This window comes from Copadichromis virginalis, linkage group LG1 (assembly GCF_057382275.1).
Source record: "Copadichromis virginalis isolate Kocher_CV1m ecotype Utaka linkage group LG1, C_Virginalis_male_GT1.1, whole genome shotgun sequence".
NCBI lineage: Eukaryota > Metazoa > Chordata > Actinopteri > Cichliformes > Cichlidae > Copadichromis > Copadichromis virginalis.
In genome coordinates this window covers 4,351,742-4,375,518 of record NC_140618.1, presented here as the reverse complement: position 1 = coordinate 4,375,518, position 23,777 = coordinate 4,351,742, and the positions used below count along the sequence as shown (strand labels likewise).

At 40.9% G+C, this 23,777-nt stretch overlaps 1 protein-coding gene across 1 annotated transcript in view; it reads left to right on the top strand.

Moving 5' to 3' along the window:
- LOC146718174 (neural-cadherin) overlaps positions 1-23,777 on the top strand; it is a 333,699-nt gene that overhangs the window by 283,873 nt on the left and 26,049 nt on the right. The window contains exons 33-35 of the mRNA XM_085431334.1: positions 206-470; positions 9,802-9,982; positions 18,987-19,231. Coding sequence (XP_085287460.1) covers positions 206-470; positions 9,802-9,982; positions 18,987-19,231 — 691 coding nt within the window. The remainder of the gene's footprint in view (positions 1-205; positions 471-9,801; positions 9,983-18,986; positions 19,232-23,777) is intronic.

The window sequence follows — 23,777 nt, the reverse complement described above, 5'->3', positions numbered from 1 at the left end:
TGAAGGAATTTTGGCCCACTCTTCTTCACAGTGTTGCTTTAGATCACTGGCTTGTTGCGTGAACCAGTTTCCACCAAGCTTTGGTTGTTAGATGGTTGCTACTTCCTCTCTTACGTCCTGTGGAAACAGTAATGGCGTCCTTAGTTTTTCAGTCTCCTGCTGGATTTGTAAGGCTTATATTAATCGTCCTGTTTTCCCATTGCAGATCTTTCAGGGCCTTCTATGTGTTTTCTACAACCTTGGGGACGGGGACTACAACCTAACACTGCCCACTTATCGACTCGACAATGGTGAGTGGCACGAGGTCTTCCTAGATCGCCATGACAATGAGATGACACTACGAATGGATGGCGGCGGAGGACAGCGTGAGGTTTCAGGACTGCAGGGCCGGAGCCGAGAAATCATCATTGACCCCACTGTGGTGATGCTGGGAAACACTTTCCCTTCAGGCATCAACAAGAGCTTCCAGGGTAGGTGGTTACAGCATTAATCTAATAATACTGTCTCTCAGTGTCTGTCAGTCATGTAGATTTTGGATTTGTAACTTTTTTATGAGCAGAAAAAAAAAGTCTCCAGACACCAGGGGCTGAATATGTATGTATATAAAAACATGCATGTATTTTTTTTCTACACAAACTGACATTTGTGAAACTAGAGCATGTGTGCACACTGGAAGAAATAAGTTTACCCATGCTTTCTCAGTTTAGCTGCACCACCTCTGAGCTTGAAAAGATTCAATTTTCCAGAGAAATCTTTGGGGAAAAAAAAAATCAGCTTTTATTTGTGCCCTCCATCGACTTCTTCTACTCCTACAACAGTGCTGATGTGCAGGTTTTCTTAGTAGCAACACGTATCATTCAGAAGAAGACAGCAGTGTATAAATGTTGACAAGGCTGTGCCGACATATACAACCAATGTGGCGACCATACACCAGTAAAAACACTAGATGAGAAGGACCAGAGCCCCACCTCCTAATCTTAATCACCTCGCCACACCGTCTGCCTTTACAAACAATTGTGAAAGAACGGGCTGTTTTAACCCTTGTATGGTGTTCGGGTCTGTGAGACCCGTTTTCAGTTTTTTTCAAAAGAAAAATTAACCCTTGTGTGGTGTTCGTATTTTTGTTACTCAGCCAGTGTTCATGGGTCTGGTGGACCCACTAGAGTTTTGGCTTTCCAAATTAACACTATCAAACAATTTTATGTTAAATTACTCAACAGATGTTTACTTCATCCCAATTACAAGACATATGAACAGCAAACATGATTATTTTTTTCCCTTTACCTTTGTTAGATCACATTTATGAATTAATGTGCTTCTCGTTTTTGTTTTGTTTTTTTTAAATAAAATGTTATAAAAAAAATAAATCAGTTATAATCAAGTGGAGTGAGTGGAAAGACACAACACATTTACACGTGAAGCAACATGTTTCACAACTAAATGGGATCAGCCGCTCATCAATGGTGATATTAGGCCCAGGGTTGTAAAACGGGGAGGTGGTGCACACACTTATCCCACACTGTCTTGATGGCAGCTAGCTTGTCTCTCTGCCGTTGAGCTGGTCTGTTGTCTCGGTTATCAAAACGAATAATCCTGGAAATTTTGTGGAAGTTTTCCAGAGACATTGATGCACGGAAAGGTTCGTGCCGGTTTCTGCATCCCACAGGGATTCTGTGGATTCCCCCTTGGACCTGAAAACTCCTGCAAGGATGAGAACCCCAAAGTTGGCCTTTGGGGTTCTTAGATGAATTTGGTCCATCTCCTTCCACCTCTCTCCAAAAACACACCGTCCTTCTAGATTACTGCAATCCAGAAAAAATTTCTGGATGGAATCTGGGATGAAAAGCTCAAATGAAGACTTGATGTCCTGCACATGAGTAACTGTCAGCCGTGTTGGCCCTGGCTTATCACAGTAACAGCTCTGCAGGGTGGCTCATTTCTTGGGCAAGAAGACCATTCAATTTCACCAGTTACTGACATCCATATTTCTTCACTTGCTGTCTGGTGGGCTTGTTCTGGTCCTGGAGCTGGCTGCTGATGGGGTACTCGTCTTCGTTTTGTTACTAAATGATGCTCAACCTCCTCTTCTTCAAAGTCACTGTCAGACTCTGAATTTTCAGAAATGTGAAATATTCTGAAACCTCTTTGTCAACATCATCATCCGAAGCCTCTCTCTCTTCCAAAATCAATTGGATGGCCCTCGCAGCAGATAATCTTTTGCCATCTTGATCAGTTGTGATAAAGAACCACACTGGCAAAGTCTTATTTATAGTATTATGCCCCTAATTTGCAGGTGGGACAGGGTATGAGAAAATAAAATTTGGATCCCTCAAGAAAGAGGGTAAAATGTGCGGGAATGTAAGAGCAGACGGTGTTGATAGTTGAATTTTCAACAATGTTGCAACTTTGTGCGGAGCAGGAGGGGAAGAAAACACTATCAGCAGCACCAGAAAGGAGGAGGACAGAGTGTGGGAACACAGGACCTTCACTTTCAACACTTTTATTAGACCTGGGTCCAGTGGACCCGGACACCTTGTATGTAATGTAAATGCGTGGGGGGAGGTACAGTATGAGGTCATTGAAAATTAGTTCGGATTTATGTTCTTCACAGAAAATAAGCCAAAGCCAATGAATTTCAGGTTGAAAAAATAATTAATTGTTTAAAGAGCTCTGGGAACTTGATGGTATGGGCCTCCATAGCCTACAGTGCCTGTAGGTGTAATGTGCAGGTGGCTCAGAACGTTTGGTCATACAGTGTAGCTGGTTACCAGCAACTGAAGCTTCAAAACAAAAGTGAAGGGATTGTACTACAGTAAATTAATTATATCGTCTTTTTGATGGATGAAAAAATACAACATAAATGCCAAAATATACTTGATTGCCATTAAGAGGACACGGCTTTAGAAGATAACATAGAAAATAGTGCATGGACACATTTCTGCCTGTGTGCCTGCAGAGGATTTTAGATGTGAATTTATATTATTTTATAGGTCTGGCCCCAGGTGTTAAGAAATGAAAATCTGAAATTATTTTGTATCTTTGTAATATGAGCTCCTAAGTAGCACTTCCCAGCCAGGCTTATAGTAGTTACTTTGGATTCAAACTCAGGAGCTGTGGGGTACGTCTGCTCGGGAGAGACCGAAGCACAACATTCTGCAAGGACAACAAGAAGCTTTTTTGAGTGACCCTCAGAGCAAATCGATACCGATATCTCAGTAATCACTCAGGTTGGCGTTGGCATTTCTAACAAACCTGCTCAGCGCAGACTCTCAGAGACTGATTCTCCAGATGTGGACAGATGCCCGACGGTTACAGTCTGTTACTTTCTGCTCTCCCTCCCTGTATTTATAAATTGTCACGTTTTACGACCTCATTTCTATGAGTAACAACTGTAAAATATGCTTTGATGATTTGATGGATGAAAATATTTAGCTGATAGGTTTTGTTTGTACTGAATAATGGACCTATATTTCATTTTATAACACTAAATTAATGGCTTCACTCTTCTTGAATTGAACTGCAGTAGTGAGATTTTCTGAACTGCGGCACGCTAATGACTAAATATTTAAATGTCATTTTTTTCTCATTTCTGTAAAGCTGCTGCTTTTTCCTGCCATCCTAAAAATGAAATAGCAGTAAAACATTGTTTGCTCTTTCAGGGTGATTTATTACTCTGAGTTAAAGAAACCATACATAGTCTGAGTGAAAGAGCAGCGTATTGATGTCGTGCAGATTTGTGCAAAGTTGGTGGTTCTGTCACAGTTAAATAGACTGTGATTAAATTTTCTTTGGTCATAATACAAATTAAATAGGTGATATTCTTCCAGTGTATCCATATGTGTTCAGCAATGACACAGTCCCAACACTGTTAATGAGGGAAAGCTGTCCAACCAGTTGGTGAGTGGTTGCTGGAGGTCGATGGCAGTCAAGCAGACCTAAAGACTGGTCAGTGACACTCACCAGGAAATGCAAGTTGCAAATGTTTATCCCCCAAATAGTTACAATATAACACTACTATAAGTATAATTGTGCTACAGCAAAGCTGGTGATACAAGTCCAAGTTGCAGAGAAAAAAGTTTTTAAAACCTCTGTGGTACAAAAATTAGCAAATCCTTAAAGTAGTTGAAATTAATCTGCACATTTTGTCGAGTCTTACTTCTAGAACTAATTTGTTTGAGTTGAGGTGTTGTTGTTTCTGTCCCAAGTGGGTTGTTGTTATAGCGTAGCTGCATTCCTTGTCCCCATCAGTAAACTGCTCAGTGTTATTCCAAATCCTGAAAATAATTAAAAACATTTTTTAATTGCTAAGGTGGTAAACACAGAAAAAGAAAAATGTAAAACTTTAAAGAAATGTAACCATTAATTGTGCCTTTTTCTCAATAAATAATTATTGTGAAAAGTTTGAGGAGAAAGTAAAATTCACCCACGTTACAGAGTCCTTTTTCACAACACTAACTGGGCTGTGTAAACTGGATTGTTGAGTACCATTAACTAACCTAGTAATTGCTTGTTTCTACTTTTTTGTAGGGATGTTTCTCTGTACAGAAAACAATATATATTTATGTTCTGCAGAAAACAAAAGTCAGTCATAAATTTGCCCACAGAGTTTACACAAATCTAAGGCAGATGGATGTGAGCAGGGCTGAATCATTAAGGGTTAACATCTTCTTCGGGGAATAGAGGAAAAGGTTATGGCATACAACAATATAAATCTTCCAGAATTTCTCTGATGGATCGCACCGTGGCAAAATAACACAGAAGAATTGTTGTTGCTCGACACCATCTAAACACCATCCAGGCTCTGGTGTATATAATTTGTCTGAGTGTGTGGAAGAAAGAGATAATGTGATGTGTTTGATGTGTCACAGGGTAAGGTGAAAGGGGTGGTGTTTCATTCAGGCAGTTTAGCAAGTATTTTTTCTGAGGAGTGCTGCCAAAAATAGGTTGTTTTATCTATTCATGTGTGCTTTTTTCAAGAGAGAATTGTGACATTTTTATGTATTACTGAATGATTGATATGACACTTTAATGGTTAATTCATCCAAATGCAGTTTTATTGTTAGCTGGGACGATGGCCATGGTCCCTACAGCTCTGTGTGTGTGTGTGTGTGTGTGTGTGTGTGTGTGTGTGTGTGTGTGTGTGTGTGTGTGTGTGTGTGTGTGTGTGTGTGTGTGTGTGTGTTGTAGTTTTTTCTGTGTATGTGCTATAGTGTGCGCGAGTGGGTGTCAGATTACATTGATGTTATTCTTACAGCTATTTAAGGTCCACTTTTCCCAAAAACTTCAAGACTTCTAAACACAACTAGTCAGATGTCTGTATATATAATATATTAAATTATATCAGGTTCAGAACTGGACTCAGGATAACTTACTTAAACCATAAAGCAGCAACAAGCTGAACTCAACAAACTGTTTTTAATGCTGATAAAGGGAAAAATATATATGCTGGACAAGGATTTAAGCCAGAGGACTACACAGAACAGGACATGGAAACACAGTGCCATGTGGGAAAGAGGCAACAAACACAATAAGTGCTCACCAGGTAATTAAGAAGATGGAAAACACCAGGGAACACAGCTGCAACAAATCAAGTAAAATAGACAAGGAAGGTTAAACTCAATACCAGGCACACGAGATGCTATTAAAATAGAACAGGAACTAAGAAGCTGTCATCAACTGAAACAAGTATGGAACTAAAGGCACAGAAAACAGGAAACTCATAAGTGTAAGTAAGATAAACATAGCACTTCAGACAGAAGGCTATGGAGCTCACACATAATCCCATCATAAAACCAAAAACTCAGAGTGAACCTTCTGAGCTGGAGCACTTAACTAAAGGCATGCAATTCAACAAAAGAACTCACATCAAGCAAGGAAATAATGAGAATTACAGACACAAAGAAAGAACAAAAAGCTAAATGTGAACACTAAAAAATACAGGATCATAAATAGGATAAACGAAAGCACAAAACTAGAAAAAAACTCAAAACCCAGGATCCACGCCGCAGGGACCCTGACAGGAACAGCTTTTTAAGTTAGCTAAGGACATGACAGCAACGTTTTACAGCGCAAAACTCCAAAGGATTTCACCACTGAAGGTATACGTATGATATCATTAAAAGACTGAGAAATCTCTATGCACATGGTCCAAGGACACAAACTGCATGGCATCATTTTTGATTCAATTCAGTTCAGTTCACTTTTATTTATACAGCACTTAATGACAACAACAGTCACCTCGAGGCACCTTAGCCCTTCATGCTGCGTTTCAGTAAAAGCAGGGATGGTTCTATCGTGGAAAACACTGAATGGGCTCAGGGACGTGTATGGAAAGCCATTGCAAGTGAACACAGTTCAGTGCTGCATTCAAAAAGTAAAGTTAAAAAAATTACTATTCAAAAAATATATACTATGAAAATCTTAATCTGAAATTGTATATGGAAGTGATGGATGCTTTCAGTGTTGAGTTCAAAATACAGGTGGAATAAAGTGCCCATGGGATGGGTGAGCATCACATGTGGGACGGCTTCATTAGCACTAAACAGTACACACACTTTTTTTGTTATATTTGTTACACTTTTGTTCCATTTTTCTCAAAGTTCCTGTTTCCAGGCTCAGCCATCCAGGCGCTCTTTTAATTTTAACCTCATTTGTGCCATGCGAACATGCTAACAGTTTGAATAAGCTGAAACTGCTTTGTGCTGTTTGTTTATTTTACATGGAACAATATCAGCTCACCTTCAGTGTTATGAATTCCCACACAAAAGGGGGCGTTTATTTATTTTTTAACGTGGCCTCATTCTGAACAAACAGATCTGAGTTTTTTGTGCCATTTGTCTGAATTCAGTGTCTGGCCATGACTTTGCAGAGACGTGCTGGCAGATGTAGTTAAAAGTGGTTCTTCACATGCTGAAATTTTATATGAAATCTGTCTCAGTGAGGTCACAAGTCATCATCTAATCACTCCCGGCTTTGACATCGCATCCTCGTCTATCTCCCTGCAGAAGCAGCAGCAGGCATTTCTTCTTGAAAAGTGGAGTCCGATTTACTCTGCTGCATGTTAGCTTGAAGCTGTAAGAAATACAACTGTAGACGCTGACTCCAGCGGTCTCCATGATTACTTCAGCACAACAACATCGTCCATTGTTCCTATTTGGATCAGTTGAGGACCGTAACCCGTTCATGGAACCTGATGTTGGCACAAAGGAATAATGTGAACAAAGTAGAATTAGACACTAAGGTTTGCATTGTTAACTGGGACCTACGAGAGACAACAGACTGACTCATGCACATACCGTACTGTACGAACACAAATGTTGGCAGATTCAGTTGAAATATCGAGAGAGAGAAAATAAGCGTGGGTACGGATGGAAAAAGGAAAGATGCTATATGAGAGAGGAAGAGGTCAGAACCAAGAGCCACAGACACAAAGTGAAAGAGAGGCAGAGAACTCCCAGATATTAGACAGTGAGAGATGTAGACAGCTTTGCTTCGGGCAATAAAAGACAATGCATGAGTTTATTAAACGGATTTTAAAAGCACTTCCCTTCAGAAGAGGTACACTTGATAGATGATGGCAGGCCAAGTGAATATCTGTGCACGACTGTGTTTGCTTTTGGGGGATGTCTCTCTTCAAAAAACGACAGGGGAGATGAATTGATAGCTGAATATGCCAGCTTAGCAATTAAGGGATGAAAACACAAATACCATAAATATATGTTGTCACTTAGACAAACAGGAGTAGACGTAATAAGATAATGTAGAATGCCCGAATCGGATGTTGCTGTTAAATAAGAGCATTGCCATTTTATTGAACTTTTTCAAGCAGTCAATTTTAAACTGCTCCTACACTAACGTGACATCTTTGCTGCCCAATAACTGAATAAAACAGAACAAAATACGGCTAATAGAGATTTGCTTACTCTCAATTTGGGGTATCCTAAATAATATATAGGCTCAATTAGACCTCCACAGTTTTCTTTCCTCTGTATCATTGTCTTTAAATCTTAAGTAATTTTAATTTGTTTGAGTTCTTCATGTTTCTCTCTCCGTTGTTCCCTCCTGGGTTTCTCCATCTCTTGTGCTTCCCTGTAGAAATTTAATAAGACTCCTTTAAACATCAAGCAGTGCTCACACAGTTCTAATTACAGCGATTGTGGATTCAAAACTTGCTGTGTGATACAGTCTCTCAGCAGTGGGGTTACTTTCGAGCTAACTCAAACCATAAAGCAGCAACAAGCTGATAGTTTGACCACTGGTGTCAAACTAGCTTTAGCTCATGGACTGCATCCAGCTCAGTTTGATCTCATCAAATAGTAACTTCCACAAAAACTTAAGAATTTTGTATGTTTTTTAAGAGTAAAAGTTTCATATTAAATGAACCGTAAATATTTAGATTATAAATTACTTGTGATTTATTTTCCCATGTTCATTACAAAGAAACTCAGTTGCCCTAAATTTAACCTCCTAAGACCCGAACTCTTCCACGACATGCATTTTTAATTTCTCTTTGATATTTGGGCATATTGGGACCTGATGAATCACCTTTTGCTCCTTGGTTTAAAGGTTTTATGTCAGTGTGTGTGCAGGCCATCAGTACTGGCTGTGATAACTGAGAATCATTCAGATGTGTGGATTTAACAGTTTGAAAAGATCATCTTATTGCATGATACAGTTCCTAAAGACTTACCATAATACTTCCTGATCCACCCATCCATCCACTGTACCCTGTACCAGCTCTTGGGTACATGGTGTGTTCTCACCTGAATGTCCCAGGTCTGCCACAGGGACTCCACACAGTCGGACATGCCCGAAACAATTCACCAAAAAGCTGGGCAAGAGGCTTCCTAGTCAAGTGCTGAAGCTGCTTCAGGTATTCTTGAGCGGTTATACTCTGAGCCCCTGAAGAATACCTGAGCTCCTCGTCTTGTCTCTGAGGACGAACCTTTAGGAGAAAACTCATTTCAGTCACTTCAGTTCATGTCCGTTTGTGAAGGTAGAAACATGGATTGAGCTGTAAATCAACAGCTTTTCCTTAATGGGGAGCTCTTTCTTTATTCAAGCAGATGAGACTTGAGGTAATATAAAAACAACAGTAGAGTAACAACAATAATACAATAACCACTTTGGTTTTACTTTGTGACTTATAGCTGGTTGTTTCTTGTAGTATTAATTGATATAAATCCTATTGAGTTCTTACCTACACGTTCTTTTATTTGCTTCTTTGCTTGGTAAATATGTTTTACAGTCGGTCTGGGAGCCTCATTGTGAAGGGTTTTTGCTTTAATTCTGATATAGGAAAAAAAGGAGTCGGGGATTAGAAACAGTTGCCAAAATCCAAAAAACAAACAAACTGTAATAAACCAGAAGTAGGAGTAAAATAAAAATGAGCCTTTCAAATGTATTTACTCCCTTTAGCACAGTTTAGCAGGTGTTTGCCCGAGTGACACATCTAAGTTGTCAGCGCATCGCGGAGAACATAATAAAGTATCCAACACAAATATTTTCCTGTTATCCACAACATTATGAATGACGGATTATTAGATTCTGCTCTAAATACCTGACACTCAAAAGCTCACTAGACATTGTTGCAGCAAAAGAGGAATTTTGCTAAATCTTGGAGACGTCAAAATGTGAGTGGGTGGATTTATGCCTCAAGTGGTAGAACTGGAGCCAGCAGTTTATTTGTTACCAGGTACACGAGCAGAGCTCTGCTCTCATTTTGTGTCCGTGTACATAAATGCAAATAAAAAGTCTGTTTGTTGTTCCGCTGAACCCTCGTTTCCATTCTTCTCTCTGCAGGCTGCATGAGGGATCTACGCCTCAATGGTCGCTACATGCCGCTGGACAGCCAGCCACGAGATGGGGTTTCCCAGGTCAGCGTACAAGGCCTGTCTGTTGGGTGCTCATCTGACTCCTGCAAAAGGAACCAATGTAGCCCCCCTTTTACCTGCGTTGACTTGTGGAGAGTGCACGAATGCAGGTACGCGCACAAACCCACGCATACCGAATGCAATTGCACAGTCGAGCACACACGCTCTTCCTTGTGAGTCAAAAGCATGAAAACACTTGCGTTTAAACCCATTTGCTCCCTTTGAAACCACTTCTCAGCCTCTGACATGGATATTATTTTTGTTCATAGGCATATAAAGATGCTTTGAAAAAACCCAGCCCTGACCCACTTAAAACTGCAAAAGAAAAAGCATCCCTGAGCTTTTATTTACTGTAAAGCTAAAATGTCTGTGCAAATTCTATGGAAACCATTTTCTAACAAAACACACATTTGCTCGTGCGTACAAACACAAAGGATGTTTGAATGCACGGCAGCCAATTCAAAGCAAATAGTAAAGGAAGACCAGAAAAGGTCCACACTGGCATCCTGTACAACAACTTGCAAAACTGGAACAAGAAGGACAGCAGACTGACTCTTTTGGAATCTGTAACAGTTTCAACATGGTCTGAAATGTGTGGGAGTGGAGCAGAGCAGTTTTAAACATCCACCAGGTCATGAGCTCTTTGTTTCTTGTACTATAAATGGTGGCATACGTGCTAAAAAAAAGAAAGCACATTAACCTTGTGCATTTTGAAATTACAATCAATCCAGAATTCCCCATTTGGATGTCCCAAACATGAAAATTACATTAAAATGAGCAATAATCCATCCCAAACCCTGAACAGATCTCAGGTGATCTAATGATATAATGAGAGCTATAATCTGACCACATTCCTCGTGTCTTTTTTACTTTTTAATCATGTTATGAATAAATTAATGCCAGTCATTCAGTGCACAGGCAACAGAATCCCTAAGCAACGTGCGTGCAGCCATGCCCATCCATCACTATATACAGTGATAGATAGACGAGGTAGTAAATGTTGGGTATTTCTTGTCTAAAAATGATTTCACACAATGAGCACTTTTCTTGTTTGACTCTCAGACTCTGAAAAGGGTTCTGTAATATCTTTCTATGACTTCAGGGCATGTCTGAAATCTCAGTTCGGCCTGCAATAAAACCGTGTGTGTATGAGAGCGGGAGCTGTGGTCATTCATCAGGTCTAACAAAATTATAGCAGGGAGCTGCATTATGGGAATTGTAGGATCCAGACGTAAAAGTCAAGATACGTCAGCCTCTGCTGCACCAGTTCGGATCATTCTTTATTAAGTTTGGAGTTATAGAAATGCAGGATTACTGAATGTGACTCTGATTGCTTTGGTGGTTTAAACATGGAAAGAAATCACAAACTACCTCCAGCTAATTCTCAGCAATTCCTTCTGAATTTACTCTTTTGCTTTCTCTCTACAGGCCCAATTAACAAATCCTTTCAGGGATGTGGAATTTTATTTTACACACAGTCTCAATTAACTCAGTTTTTTTGTGATGCTTCTTTCTTATTAAACTTTTTTTTAAAAAATCAGGAGCAATAAATGCAAGGCGACTACCAGGCAGCCTCCAAGTGCCAAACTGGTTGAAGGCCATTGCAAATTATTTGCTCATTTAGTTTCCTGTTGAAAATACTATCTTCTCCATGAATGAGAAATAAAGTTACTGAGTTCCTTAGCCACAGGCTCAGAGCAGCTGCTAAACCTGTGACAGTGAAATCATCTTATATCTGTCTCAAATACTGATCTGTAGACTTTTATGACATGAAAGTCATGTAAAATAATCCAGTACGGTGAAATGTATACACTATTATCAGAGAAAAGCTTCCTCCCATCCATCCATTGACTTCCCTTCATCCAGGGCCGGGTCACAGGGGTGGCAGCCTAAGCGGAGAAGCCCAGACCTCCCTGTCCCAGGCCACGCCCTCCAGCTTATCTGGGGGAACATCAATGCATTCGCAGCCCAGCTGATTGATATAATCTCTCCAGCATGTCCTGGGTAAGGTGCCCTGCTGAGAGGTAGGACGTGCCCAGAACACCTTACCCAGGAGTAGGGCTGGGCTATATCATGCCGTTCACGGTAATACCGGTGTAATGTTGGGCAACGATAAGAAAATGAAAAATGAAATATCGCGATAGAATATGGGCAAAACGCGCATGCGCGGTGCCTTTGTTTACGTACGCACATGGCTGCGACGCAGAATGAGAAGAGCGAAAGCGGATCGTTGAATGAAACAGATGAACCAGAAACTTCAGTGGTGTGGAACTGGTTTGGCTTTCGTCCGTCAGATACACAACAAAGCACTATTTTTGGTAGCGCATGCTAGCGGGCCGTTCAAGCTAATCTACTTGTGCATCTTTGGACCACTTCTAGCGTGGCTTGACCGTATGCACCATGGAAATCAGACGTGTGCAGAGAGCAAGCATCAACTTCAATATCAAGCCGACTTTACTTTAGTTTCAAGGATTATTGCTGGTGATTTGAGCAGGATCTCTCAGACCCAGAGACTAAACAGTTTATTTCTAGTCAGTACAACAGGCTGTGTGTGTGCATGTCTTTTTGAATTTCATGGACATGAAACTATCCCTACATGGTCTGCTGTAACGTGCATGCCTGAGCTGTACTTTTGGACATGCTGGAGGAGGTCCAGTGAGCATCACTGATTAGTGCTCTCTGAAAGTCGGGTTCAGACTCAAAACAGGAGAGGTCCTGGAAGAACTCCTTCCCAAGGAAACTACATTGAGGGGAAAATCAACCAAATCTAAATATGATACTTTTTTCTAATGTGGTAAAAGGCATTTTAATATGATCACATCATTACATTAATATACTCACTACAATTTGCCTAAAATAAATGCTTGCACAGAAAGAATGTTTGCTAATAATACATTTGTGAAAATTCATGTATATTTACTGGCCCAAATGCCTTTGAACTCTGGGCACCGTTATTTTCTGTCTGAAGTTGGCATCAGACAGACTTTCAAAAGTTGAAACCCACAGAAAGCTGCAGTCCTGTCCCCCTTTCAAACATAACGCACAATGCAGCGAACCCACCTGCTCGGCCACTAAATGTGGTAAAAACAACATTAATTTTTTCAACCCCTCTCACCCTGATCGGATTCACCCATTTGCTTGATCAACGTTTCACACGCACTACTGCGTTAATTTCTCTAAAAGGCTTAGTTTGTCGGTGGGAAATGGGAAATGTCGTGCAACGAAAAGCTGCGGCGCGCTAACAACCCTCTCCTGTGGCACAGAGCGAATCAAACACGGAGAGCTCTTAGCCACATCCACTAATCTCAGCTATTTTTCTGCCATTGGAAACATCAGCCTCTATTCAGTGTGTGCAACCTCCTAGCTTTTAATCTGGCCTTTCCCCTTTTTCCCACTCCTCTCATCCACTCATCCACTCACCCACATCATCTATCCACCAATTTATTTTTTCTTCTTTTACAATGGCTCTCATTCTTGCACTCTGCCCCTCCTATCCCTCCATTTCTTGGGTTGTATGGTTCTCATCTCGCTTTAACCTCCCTAGCGCGGCCACACACACAGACACACACATAGACACACACTCTCTATTCTCCTAGTGCTTATTTGTTCGCCTTGTTCTCTTTCCAGTACTTGACCTGAACCTTGAAACATGATTAAAGGGTAGTAAATGTTGGCAGTGAGCACTCCATGCCCAAGTGTTTGAAGCTAACTGGAGGGCCACCGTCAAATAGTCAAGTAATTGCTGTTAATGCTGCATTTGGGCTCAAATAAATAGGGACACAGTCAGATTTGTCAGATCCTTTTTTTTTTTCCATTTAAGAAAAGAGAAAATATGACAAATTCACTGTTTGTAGTCAGGTTATCATAAACGTAAATGGAGACAGAGAGAGTATAACTGTTTCACATCTAAGCGGGGATAGTCGAGGGGATCAAAAAGTCGAAACTGTGTTTAATTGAAGCTTATTGTGGCGTCAGATCAGACCTCCAGTTGTGGAGGCGAAGCATCTGTCAGAGCACCGACTGCTTCACGAGGGGAAACAGAGACAGTACTATATCAAAGCCTATATTAAACTAAGCCTCTAACAGATATTACAAGAAAAAATTAAAGGCTTAGCACTCAGTGTGAAATTTAGGTCTGTAGCAAGTTTCATATCTTCATATCTGTTTCATAATTAATTTGTCATTGTGTGGAAAAGGGGGCTATGGGAGTCTGTTGAGGAAATAACAGAGGCTGCTGATAATTGCACGTCTTCTGCCAAATCCACACATTAATGCATGCGCACATTAACAGCCAGCGTTTAATGACGAATAAAGAAAGCACTCTGCACATGCCCAGTTCATTCAGCGCTGACTGACAGGTAAAGTCAGGCACAGCACATCTGCATACATACATTTACACTGACAGGTGAGCTGGACCTTTATTATTCATTGTAGCTTTAGAAATATGAGCTTTTCTGATACCTCACAAACTTTTGTTGTTACTTCTTGGAAAGCTTAGCACTTAGCTCAACAGGAATTTAAACTGTGGGATTATATCAGAGGTTATATTAGAAAATTCCACCTACTTGTTGGACTCCTTCAGTCTGTTCATATCAGAATTTATTTTCTCCTTTTTCCACTTATACTGTTACCTGGAAAACTTTATGTTCAATAACTACAGCTCAGCGTTCACCGCATTCTTTTTTAGATAAAAATAAATAAATAAAAACTTTGATTTTACATTTGCCACGTCTCTGTATCTCAGCCATGCAGGCACAGGAAGGATGGCAAGTAGTTTGCAAAAGCTTTAAATTAATGATATTTTAGACGAACCCTATCATTCTGACCACTTGCCTTCTGCAAAGCCCACTGCTGCTCATCCATTATGTTAAAATAAAAGCTCTAAAATCTAAACATAATTCTGAGGATGGGCGATGTTAGTGAGTAGGATAGTTAACAATATACTAGAAGTTATAGACAGACACTTTGACCCTAAGGAATAAATTCATGCTGCACATGTTTCTAACATAATGTGCCACCTTCAGTGTCGCACACTCGCTGGTTTCCGGGTGATCGAAGCCAAAGACCCAGCTCTCATCACCAACTGTAAGAGAGTCGGTTTCATGCAGAAGTGTCGGTATTCCTCAAAAGATTTCCAGGAGGCATGTTGAAATCTTAGGGCCCAAACAGATGTGGTCAGAAGTGGACTCCAGTAAGTGATCAAAAATGGGTTCAGTCATGGAGAGACGCACAAAGAGATGATCGTGAAGCAGAGATCAGCAGAATAAAAAACAATATTTTGAGTTTTTTTTTTTATTTATAGACAGAGTTGTGGAACTTTGTGAGCACATTTCATATTTTAAGTTCTATTTTTACCTTTACTATTTATTTACCAGAGCACATTATTAAGAAAAGCAACAGAATTCCCAAGCTGCATGACAGCATAACATTGAGATGAAAAACATCTCTATCACCAGAGAAATAAAAAAATATTATTAATCATGCTTCAGAAAGTCTAACAGCTCCACACCTGCCACTGATTACAGTGCACACAGGCTCCATGTTATGATAAGGCACTCTTCATAGCACCAACTGCAGTCATGGCTAATGACAGGTAATGATAAGAGAAGCTGTGTTTTCTGTTAGACAGTCAGGTGTCCTGTATTCAACACCTACACAGGCTCCAACCGCGCTACAATTATTCCCGAGTGCTTGGCTATGATTGTGGCATAATAATCCTTTGCACAAATTAATTTTCTTTTTAAAATGTCTAACAGATCGATAGGAACGTGGTCATTTTAAAAACTGATATTTACATCTGCAATAACAAACAAAAACAAATAAACTGAACAGTGAAAATGGTTTAATGGTGATGCTGACTTCAGTTGGTTTGGACAAGTAATTCCACTTTGCGTTTGTTCTTAAGATGGTTCTCCTGAGTTCTGGGGTAGGAGCCACGACTGAAAACTCTCGTGGGGTGAATGTGCGGTAGCTCGTTCTGAAATGCTGCTATATGAGATGACAGTTTAGAAAAGTCCTGCAGAACATAAAAGGTAAAAAAAGTGTTGCATCTACTTGTTTTGGCACTAGTTAGAGCTCCTCACAGCTGCATCCTGTACAAGATGGACATTAGAGGAAAACGAGAGCGAGTTGCATAAATAATTATCCTCCCCAGCCGGCAACAGAATCATTTTCTCAAAATCATAGAGAGTAAAAGTTAGTCTATCCTCGCATATATTTAAGGTTTGTGTGTGATCACTCTATCTGTACTAAAGACTAGTAAAGACTAGTTTTTTTGTATACAGCTATATTGTATATCAGACTAGTATCACCTCATGCTGTCAGATGCCACCTGTGTCCTTTGCTCACTGCTTGTGGTTTTATTAGCCAGAGAAAATTAGAAACCTACCAAGTCCACTTTAGAAGATTAGAAGGGGACCGTGGCACAAATCGCTGGTTTTTGTATTTTTACTTTATGCTTGATTAGGATTAAGAAAAATGTGCCCCTCGTCAACAGCAGTCCTTCATGTTAAAGACAAACGTTACGCCCCTCTGCAGCCCCTAATCTCCACAGTGTGGTCACCTGTTGCTAATTGGCCACACCCAGTCAGGTGTGGATAGAAGCATACCAGAGGCGGGCTTTCGAGAAGCTCACTAGTCTTTGCCTTGGTGGCACCAGCTATTTTAGCCAAACCTCTTCTCACTAACACTCTGGTATTCATCTCCTTTTTTATGTTGCGGCTTTTGAGCCGAGTCGTAACACAAATTAGAACATCGTATCTGTTCTGATATTTGTCCTGTGAACATAAACTGCTGTCTGAAAATAAAGAATTTCTAAAAATTAACCAAACGGTGACGAGACTGACACCACACCCAGCGATCACCTGGTTCACAAATAGTAGTTAGTTAAGTTATTAAGTTGTCTGGGGCATTTAACCAAACGATTAATGGTAAAGTATATGTGTAAACCATGGCCCATGCAGGTATTCCAGATATTCTTATCCCCAGCAGGTTTTCCCAGTTACTCCTTGGGAATCCTGACGCCCAGCTCATAGATGTATATTCACCACAAGTTCCCTGTCTACCCTGGGGTAAGACCCAGTTGGGCATGCCTGGAAAACCTCCACATCAGCTGGCCCAATGAAAAAGCTTCTTTTAAAAGCCACATCTGTTAGCTCCCCATGTTTGACCCTGCAGGGTTTCATGCCGGATGCCCTTCCTGACAAAGAGAATTCGGGTCTTTGCCTGGAGTTAAACAAGCAACCTTTTTCTCGCCAAGCAAGCGTGTGGCACTGGAGGACAGAGGATGTCCAACGTCTTAACTGTCTCGATTAAATGAGATTTTTACATTAAACGTTTTCATTTCGTTTCGTCATAAGCTGAACGGTTTTGACTGACCGCCACCTTCACACTGAAGCCAACAAAAAAATAATAATCTACCAACTTTTGGTTGAAGAAAATAAACTTATTTCAGCTTTTTTCATTTCAAAGGTGCTGCAGATGTTAGAGAGTCTTTTCTTCACTGCTGGAAACAGCACAGCAGCAACAACACCACAGAGAGCTCGGCCTTATTTACTTCTTAGTACAATCACACACATAAACGTCCATTGTTTACCAAAAAATTAGCCCATGATGTTGGTCTAGAAGTTTGCCTTTGATCTCATAACCTTGTGCTTTGGTAACGCTCTAAGTTAATGCCTTTAAATAAATGACTGGGTGAAATGAAAGCCTGCTTGTTGTCACACGTCTTCTCCCCACTGTTTTCTCTTGGTCTGAATTCTTATATTTCATGACAGAAGGAATCAAAGGTGTTGGTACACAATGTACTAAAATAAAAGCCAAAGCACAGTTCCTGCCTTTCTTTCATATCGAATCAAAAATGGATTTTGAATCGAACTGTGTCCTCAAGGAATTGCATTAAAAACGAACGTTGAGATTTCCTGAGACTCTCACCCACACAGTGAGTTTAAATAGCTAAGCAGATAAGAACATAATTCAGAGACAGATTCTGGGAGAAGATACAGGAAATTAACCCTTTACTGCCTCGTCTGGGTTAGTTTCTGTAGCTGAGAAAGAGCAGTTACGAGATGAATTACAGCACCAATTTGGATTTAGCGTCGCTCCTTTCATAGTAAAGTTAAGTCAATATTTATAAGGACGAGCATATCTGCGGAGAGCAGAGGTACGACTCTGATGTCATCAAAATGTTCAGCCTGGAGCTTTTCCATAGACTTTGAATGGGATGGTGAATTAATGGGCTCATAAAATGTTTGTTTGAACTGTTACACCCAAATGAGCTTTTAATTATAGTAGTGCTTTCTGAAGTGAGGCAGAAAATGTGCCCCTGTCTGCATAAAACCATCCTAGTTACTGCCAGTGCCACTGTCAGCACTTTCATCCCCTGCAGTCCAGTTCTCTGTTCAAGTGTACATCTGTGTAAGATCACCTATTAAAGTAGTAAATAACTCCGTTAAGACCAGAGGGAGATAATGACAAGCCAGCTTACTTCAGTAACTTTTTAGTCAATTGCATTTGTTCAACTATTTTATTGCACACTTTCTTTGCTCAAGTATGTTTTAGAGAAACATCATTTGAATACAATAATTGCGCTACATGCATTTATTTATAGTTTTAAGTATTTACACACATTCCTAAAATTCCCAGTCTTCCGGTGCCTTGTCCTGTCTTATCGCCCTCGATTTCAGAATAATAGCTGAAGCAGAGCGTTCATGCTGCCGTTGTTTCCTCTTCCCTGAGGTCAGGACATCAGAGAACTGACAGAGAGGAACAAGTGTGTTAATACTGCAGCATTTCAGCCTCGCTCTGTGATGTCACAAAGGTCTACAGATCCACCAATGGAGAAAAAATGTTCTGAAACCTGAGCTTTTGGCTCACCAGTTATTGTGAACTCGCCACACTGTCACGTTTGACTTTCACAGCTACATAATATAAGAGGAGTGTATATTCTGATGAGGTAACAGTAACAGTTCTCTTTTTATTCTCATGTTGTTCACCTTATCAAATGTCACGAACATGTCTAATGTTAATCTACATGAAATATACAGGTGGGTTTTTTTGCTTGTTTTCTCTGTTCCTGACCGCCTGCTGTCTCTATCCAACTCTTGTCTTTTGCAGATGTCCTCCTGGTCACATGATCAGTGTAAACGGGACCAAAAAGTCTTGCGTGTACACCCTTTGTGCTATGCGGCCCTGTCACCGCGGGACCTGCGTGGCCCAGTCGCCCTCCAAATTCACCTGCCACTGCCCGGAGGGTTACCGAGGACACCGCTGTGAGACGACACTGGCCATATACAGGGAGGACGTGGGCCTCAGCTTCAGCTCCCTCTTTGCCATCTGTATCTGCTTCATGGCCTTACTGGGTAAGTCCTGTAAATGTACTGCCTGTTACGCACATCTGTCAGACTGTATTACTGTCGTGTTTCTACGGCAATACTTCCCATCCTAACTATAAGCAATTTGGAAACAATAATGATGCTTAATATAATGTTTAAAGCTATAACTCTGTATTGATGCAGCCATGGGCAGTGTTATCGTGAACGCACTGCAGCGAGGCGGGAGGAGCACGGAGGTGAATCTGCTTCGTGTGCAGGCTGACAAATGCTGCAATTTTCATTAAAGTACTGATGAGTACAAAATTACTATTATGTGACAGTGGAGTGCACGATAGATTTGAAACTGACACTTGAAAAAATTGAAGCTTTCATTCATAAAGTTCGTGCACTCTAAAGTGGTACGACGGTAGAGCGCCAGGTGTTTGTAATTAGCTAATCAAGGGCGTTTTTTTTATTATGTGGGAGTTAATGTGTTTATAAGTCTAGTGTGGAAACAAACAGAGACCCCACGAAGATGGTGCGCTCCGTTTTATCGATCAGTGTTTTCAAAATGACAGCCTGATTTTCATGAGGTCAGTAACTCTAAAATAACTTTTTATGTCACTCTACATGTAAAGCAACTAATACTTACTGCGTGATTTAATATACTCTAACAAACAAAAATGAAGTTGTACGACAGCTAATCAAGAATGAATGTTTCTGCAGACGTGATCTCAAGAAGTTTCCAAGTCTTGCACTGAAGTTTTCAGGCAGTTATTAATCAGACTTCTCAAGTTATTTGTGTGAATTTTACCAGATGGGAATTCTTTTTAATGATTATTCAGATTCTGCATGATTCTGCTCGTTTACTTCGTTGGATCTGTTGTACAGAGTTGAGGGTACATTGAGATCCTCGCTGACCTAAATCTTAAGAACGTCTGTGAAAGCTTTTTAATATCACATCTCTCCCTTCCTAATGAAGGTTATTCCAAAGCTTGGAGCAGGACCTTTTATACTCCCCCATGATGCCATATTTATTCTCAGACTGTACTAAAGTAGCTTTACATTCATAGTTCAGAAAAAAAGAATTTTTTTTTTTTAATGTAGGTCCTCTGTGAATCCTGCTTGTTTCATGAGTGCATGAGGATATCTGCTCTCATTGACATCATACAGATAAGAGTAGAAAAAACTGTTTAGAAAAGTGTGTGTTCTGAACTTTTGGTTAACAAAAAGACGTCCAAGCTTGTAACTGTGTATGTGTAACATGACAAATCCTATTTAGGCTTATCTTCTTTATCTGCAGATGTAATTACAGTTCAGTTATTTAGCTCATCTGACCGAAGCTTGTGGCGTCCGTTGCCTGTTTGTTCATTCATCTCTCTGTTCGTTCAGTTCACAAGATTTGCTACTCCTACAGTGTTGGTCAGATTTAATCAAAATTGTACACAATTGTGGTCAAGGTCACAGGAATATATGGTCATTTTATGGTCACCGTTCCCTTTTTGCAAAAACTGCTGCTCAAAGTGTTGGTTCGGATTATGATTTTCATGAAATGAGTGTTTGCATGGACTAATCTGTGTACCTAGGTTATCCTGTTATGATGACGATGATGGTCATAATCTTGTGTGTCATGATGGTGGAGGGAGTGGTCTTACTGGTTGACTCCCACATTAGGAAAGCTTAGTTGGATCCTTACTACCACCATTATGTCAACATGCCCAATGCTTTTTATGACCGTGGTTACAGCTGACCACGATGCTTCTGAACTCAAACACTTTTGTTTGGTGGTAAATGGGATCAAGTTGTCCTGGATATGACTGTGAGCCTCTCTGATGTCTCAATGGATGTTAATTCTCATTAGTTTGTGCACTACAGCCGACCCCTCTGTGCTTTACATATTACAGTAGCCTGTAAATTGTGATGGATTGTGAGCGAGATTAGCTATTATGATCTGGTTTGTATACGTTTTAAAAGGTAGATGGAGGGCTTCAGTGAAACATTGGATTAACAGGATGCCTCACTGCATTAGCAGAGTAAATGATCCAAATCCAGGGATCTCCTTTCAGCACATTAAATTACATCAACCTGAATCCCTATACAGTAACTGTTTGTACTGCTATGTAAAACTGTACTATACACAGTGCATATATATATATAATGTAGTCCTGTAAATTAAGTACATTCTTAATATTTTTAAGAGGTTAAAGAGCAGCCAGGTTCTGCTAATCAAACACTTCTTTAATGGATCATTAGCACGTGTCGGCACCTCTATAAAAGTGTAGTTATGTCAGTTTGTGGCTCTGGAGCTTTCTGGTGTGTGTTAATACAATGATGCAAACTTCCCAGAAGTGGTCGGTCTCCCCAAGGTCAGACTGGGCAACACTCAGAGAAACTGCAAAAAGCCCAAGAGCTGCATCCCAGACTCTACAGTCCACAGTTAGCATGTTAAATGTTAAAGCTGTTGGACTGAGTAAGCAGGGCTTGGTTGGAAGGGTTACCAGGGGAAAAACTCCCGTACTGTTACTTGAAGTTATTGGTGTTAAAGGTGGTCTTACAAGCTACTGGATCATGTGGTGACCTCCGATATCGCTCCTTTGTTCTTCATGCATGGCATAAAGTCATTGTCCAAGAGTGATGCAGAGTTCTTCTGTCTCCTACCACCTTAAAACAGAGCTGGCCTTCCTGATCAGCTTATCCAACCGCTTCAGCTTCCTTTCAGCAATAGATTAGCTGCTGTTCCAACAGACAACACCATTAGAGATGGCTGCCACTCCAAAAGATCTCAGTCTCCTCAGAGTCTGATCAGGAGATGGTTCCACTGGCACCAGTCCACAAAGTCCTGAATCCACTGTCTGTACTCTGATATATCTTCACCCTAATGAGGCTAGCGATGGGAGAGTCATCAGAGAACCTTTGTAGATGGCAGCCTGGGTAGTTGATGGAGAAGTCTGAGGTGTAGAGGGTGTCCTCATCTACTGTGGGCGACCAGTGAGGTAGTCCAGTATCCACTAGGACAGGTGGTGGTCCACTCCTGACAGCTCCAGCTTGTCCCTCAGAGGTCGGATGGTGTTAAAAGCACTGGAGAAATCTTCCAGGCTTCTCCGGGTGGGTCAGAGCTTGGTGCAGGAGGTAGATGATGGCATCATCCACCCTGATGCCAGGCTGGTAGGCAAACTGCAACTGATCCAATGAAGAGCTAAACAGAGTGCGATATTTTAGGAACTGCCTCTCAAGGGTCTTTATGAGATGCACGATCAGTGCTACCGGCCTGTAGCTGATGAGGTCCTTTGGATGTGTAGTCTATTGCACTGGTACCACACCGGAGGTCTTCCACAGCTGTGCTACTTTCCCCAGCTTCAGGCTGGGGAAAGTAGCTTCAGGCTTCAGGGAACATGTATCCCATGATGCCACACAGTTGGTCTGTGCAGCACCTCCGGAGGCTGATGCCATCAGGACCTGAAGCCTTTCGCACCTCGATCTTTGGCAGCTCGTTCCTCACCTGAAGTGTTGAATGTGACAGGATGGTGGTGAGGGAGGGGGGCTGTGGGATGGAGTCTTTGGGTTGGACTTTAGGCAGTAAATTTCAAAGGTAAAGCTGTATAGCAGCCCTTTGTCTCGCCTGTGAGCGGATCAACTGAAACATTCTGGTGTTTGATTTTCTGTTGTTAAAATCCACATTTTTCTTTCCTTCCTTTATGTTTTTGCTTGTTGAATATTCATCCACCTGTACCTTTTAGCTTTGTATTCCAATCCCTGAAGGATCCTCTGCTGAGAAAGCGCCTCGGGCTCAGTCGTACTCAGAGAGCTGTCAGTACAATGACATGTTCCCGTTGTTTAATTGAGGACAATACAACAGAACAGTAAAGAGCAGTATGAGACGAGCACAGCCCAAGAAGAGAAAGCAGATCAGAGGAGTGCAAAATAAAACAGGACGACACACAATACCAAAAGAAAACAAGAGGGAGCTGAATAGATAGCACAGCCGAGGCTGCGCGCAGCACGGCGAGAGAAAGAAAAAGTGGGAGATGTGTGGTGAGGAAGATGGTGTTGGTGTCACACTGCTGCTGGCCATGTCTGATTGTCTCATTGGTGATTCACAGGGCACCTCTTTCACACCCGGAGACCAGCCAGACACTCAAATGATCATTTCTCCTTTTCTTTTCTCCTCCATTCCAACATCTTCCTTCAAATTTGGCTCCGGGCTTATATTAAATGCGACATCCAACCTTGATCCTGTTGAGGCTCAGCGCTGTTTTAAGTGTTAATTACTTGATTTGTAGGCGTATAAGGTGCTGTTTACCCAAACCTGCAGAAATTGAGATCAATGCTCCGGGGGCTTTGGTAGTAATTTCAGTCGGTAGAGCATCCTGCGCTCGATCGGTCAAGCATTCCTCACTCTGAAATTTAAGTAGCGACGAGAGAGACTTCTTTTTTTCTTTTTCTTTTTTTAAGCCTTCATCAAATATTTCTTGTGCACACTCCAAATGTTTGAATAGCAAGAACAAAAGAAGGGCAGCAACTCTCAAAAGCAGTTCTCTGAGAATGTTGTGATTGGTGAAGATTAAAGACAAATTCTACTCCCAAAAACGTTCAT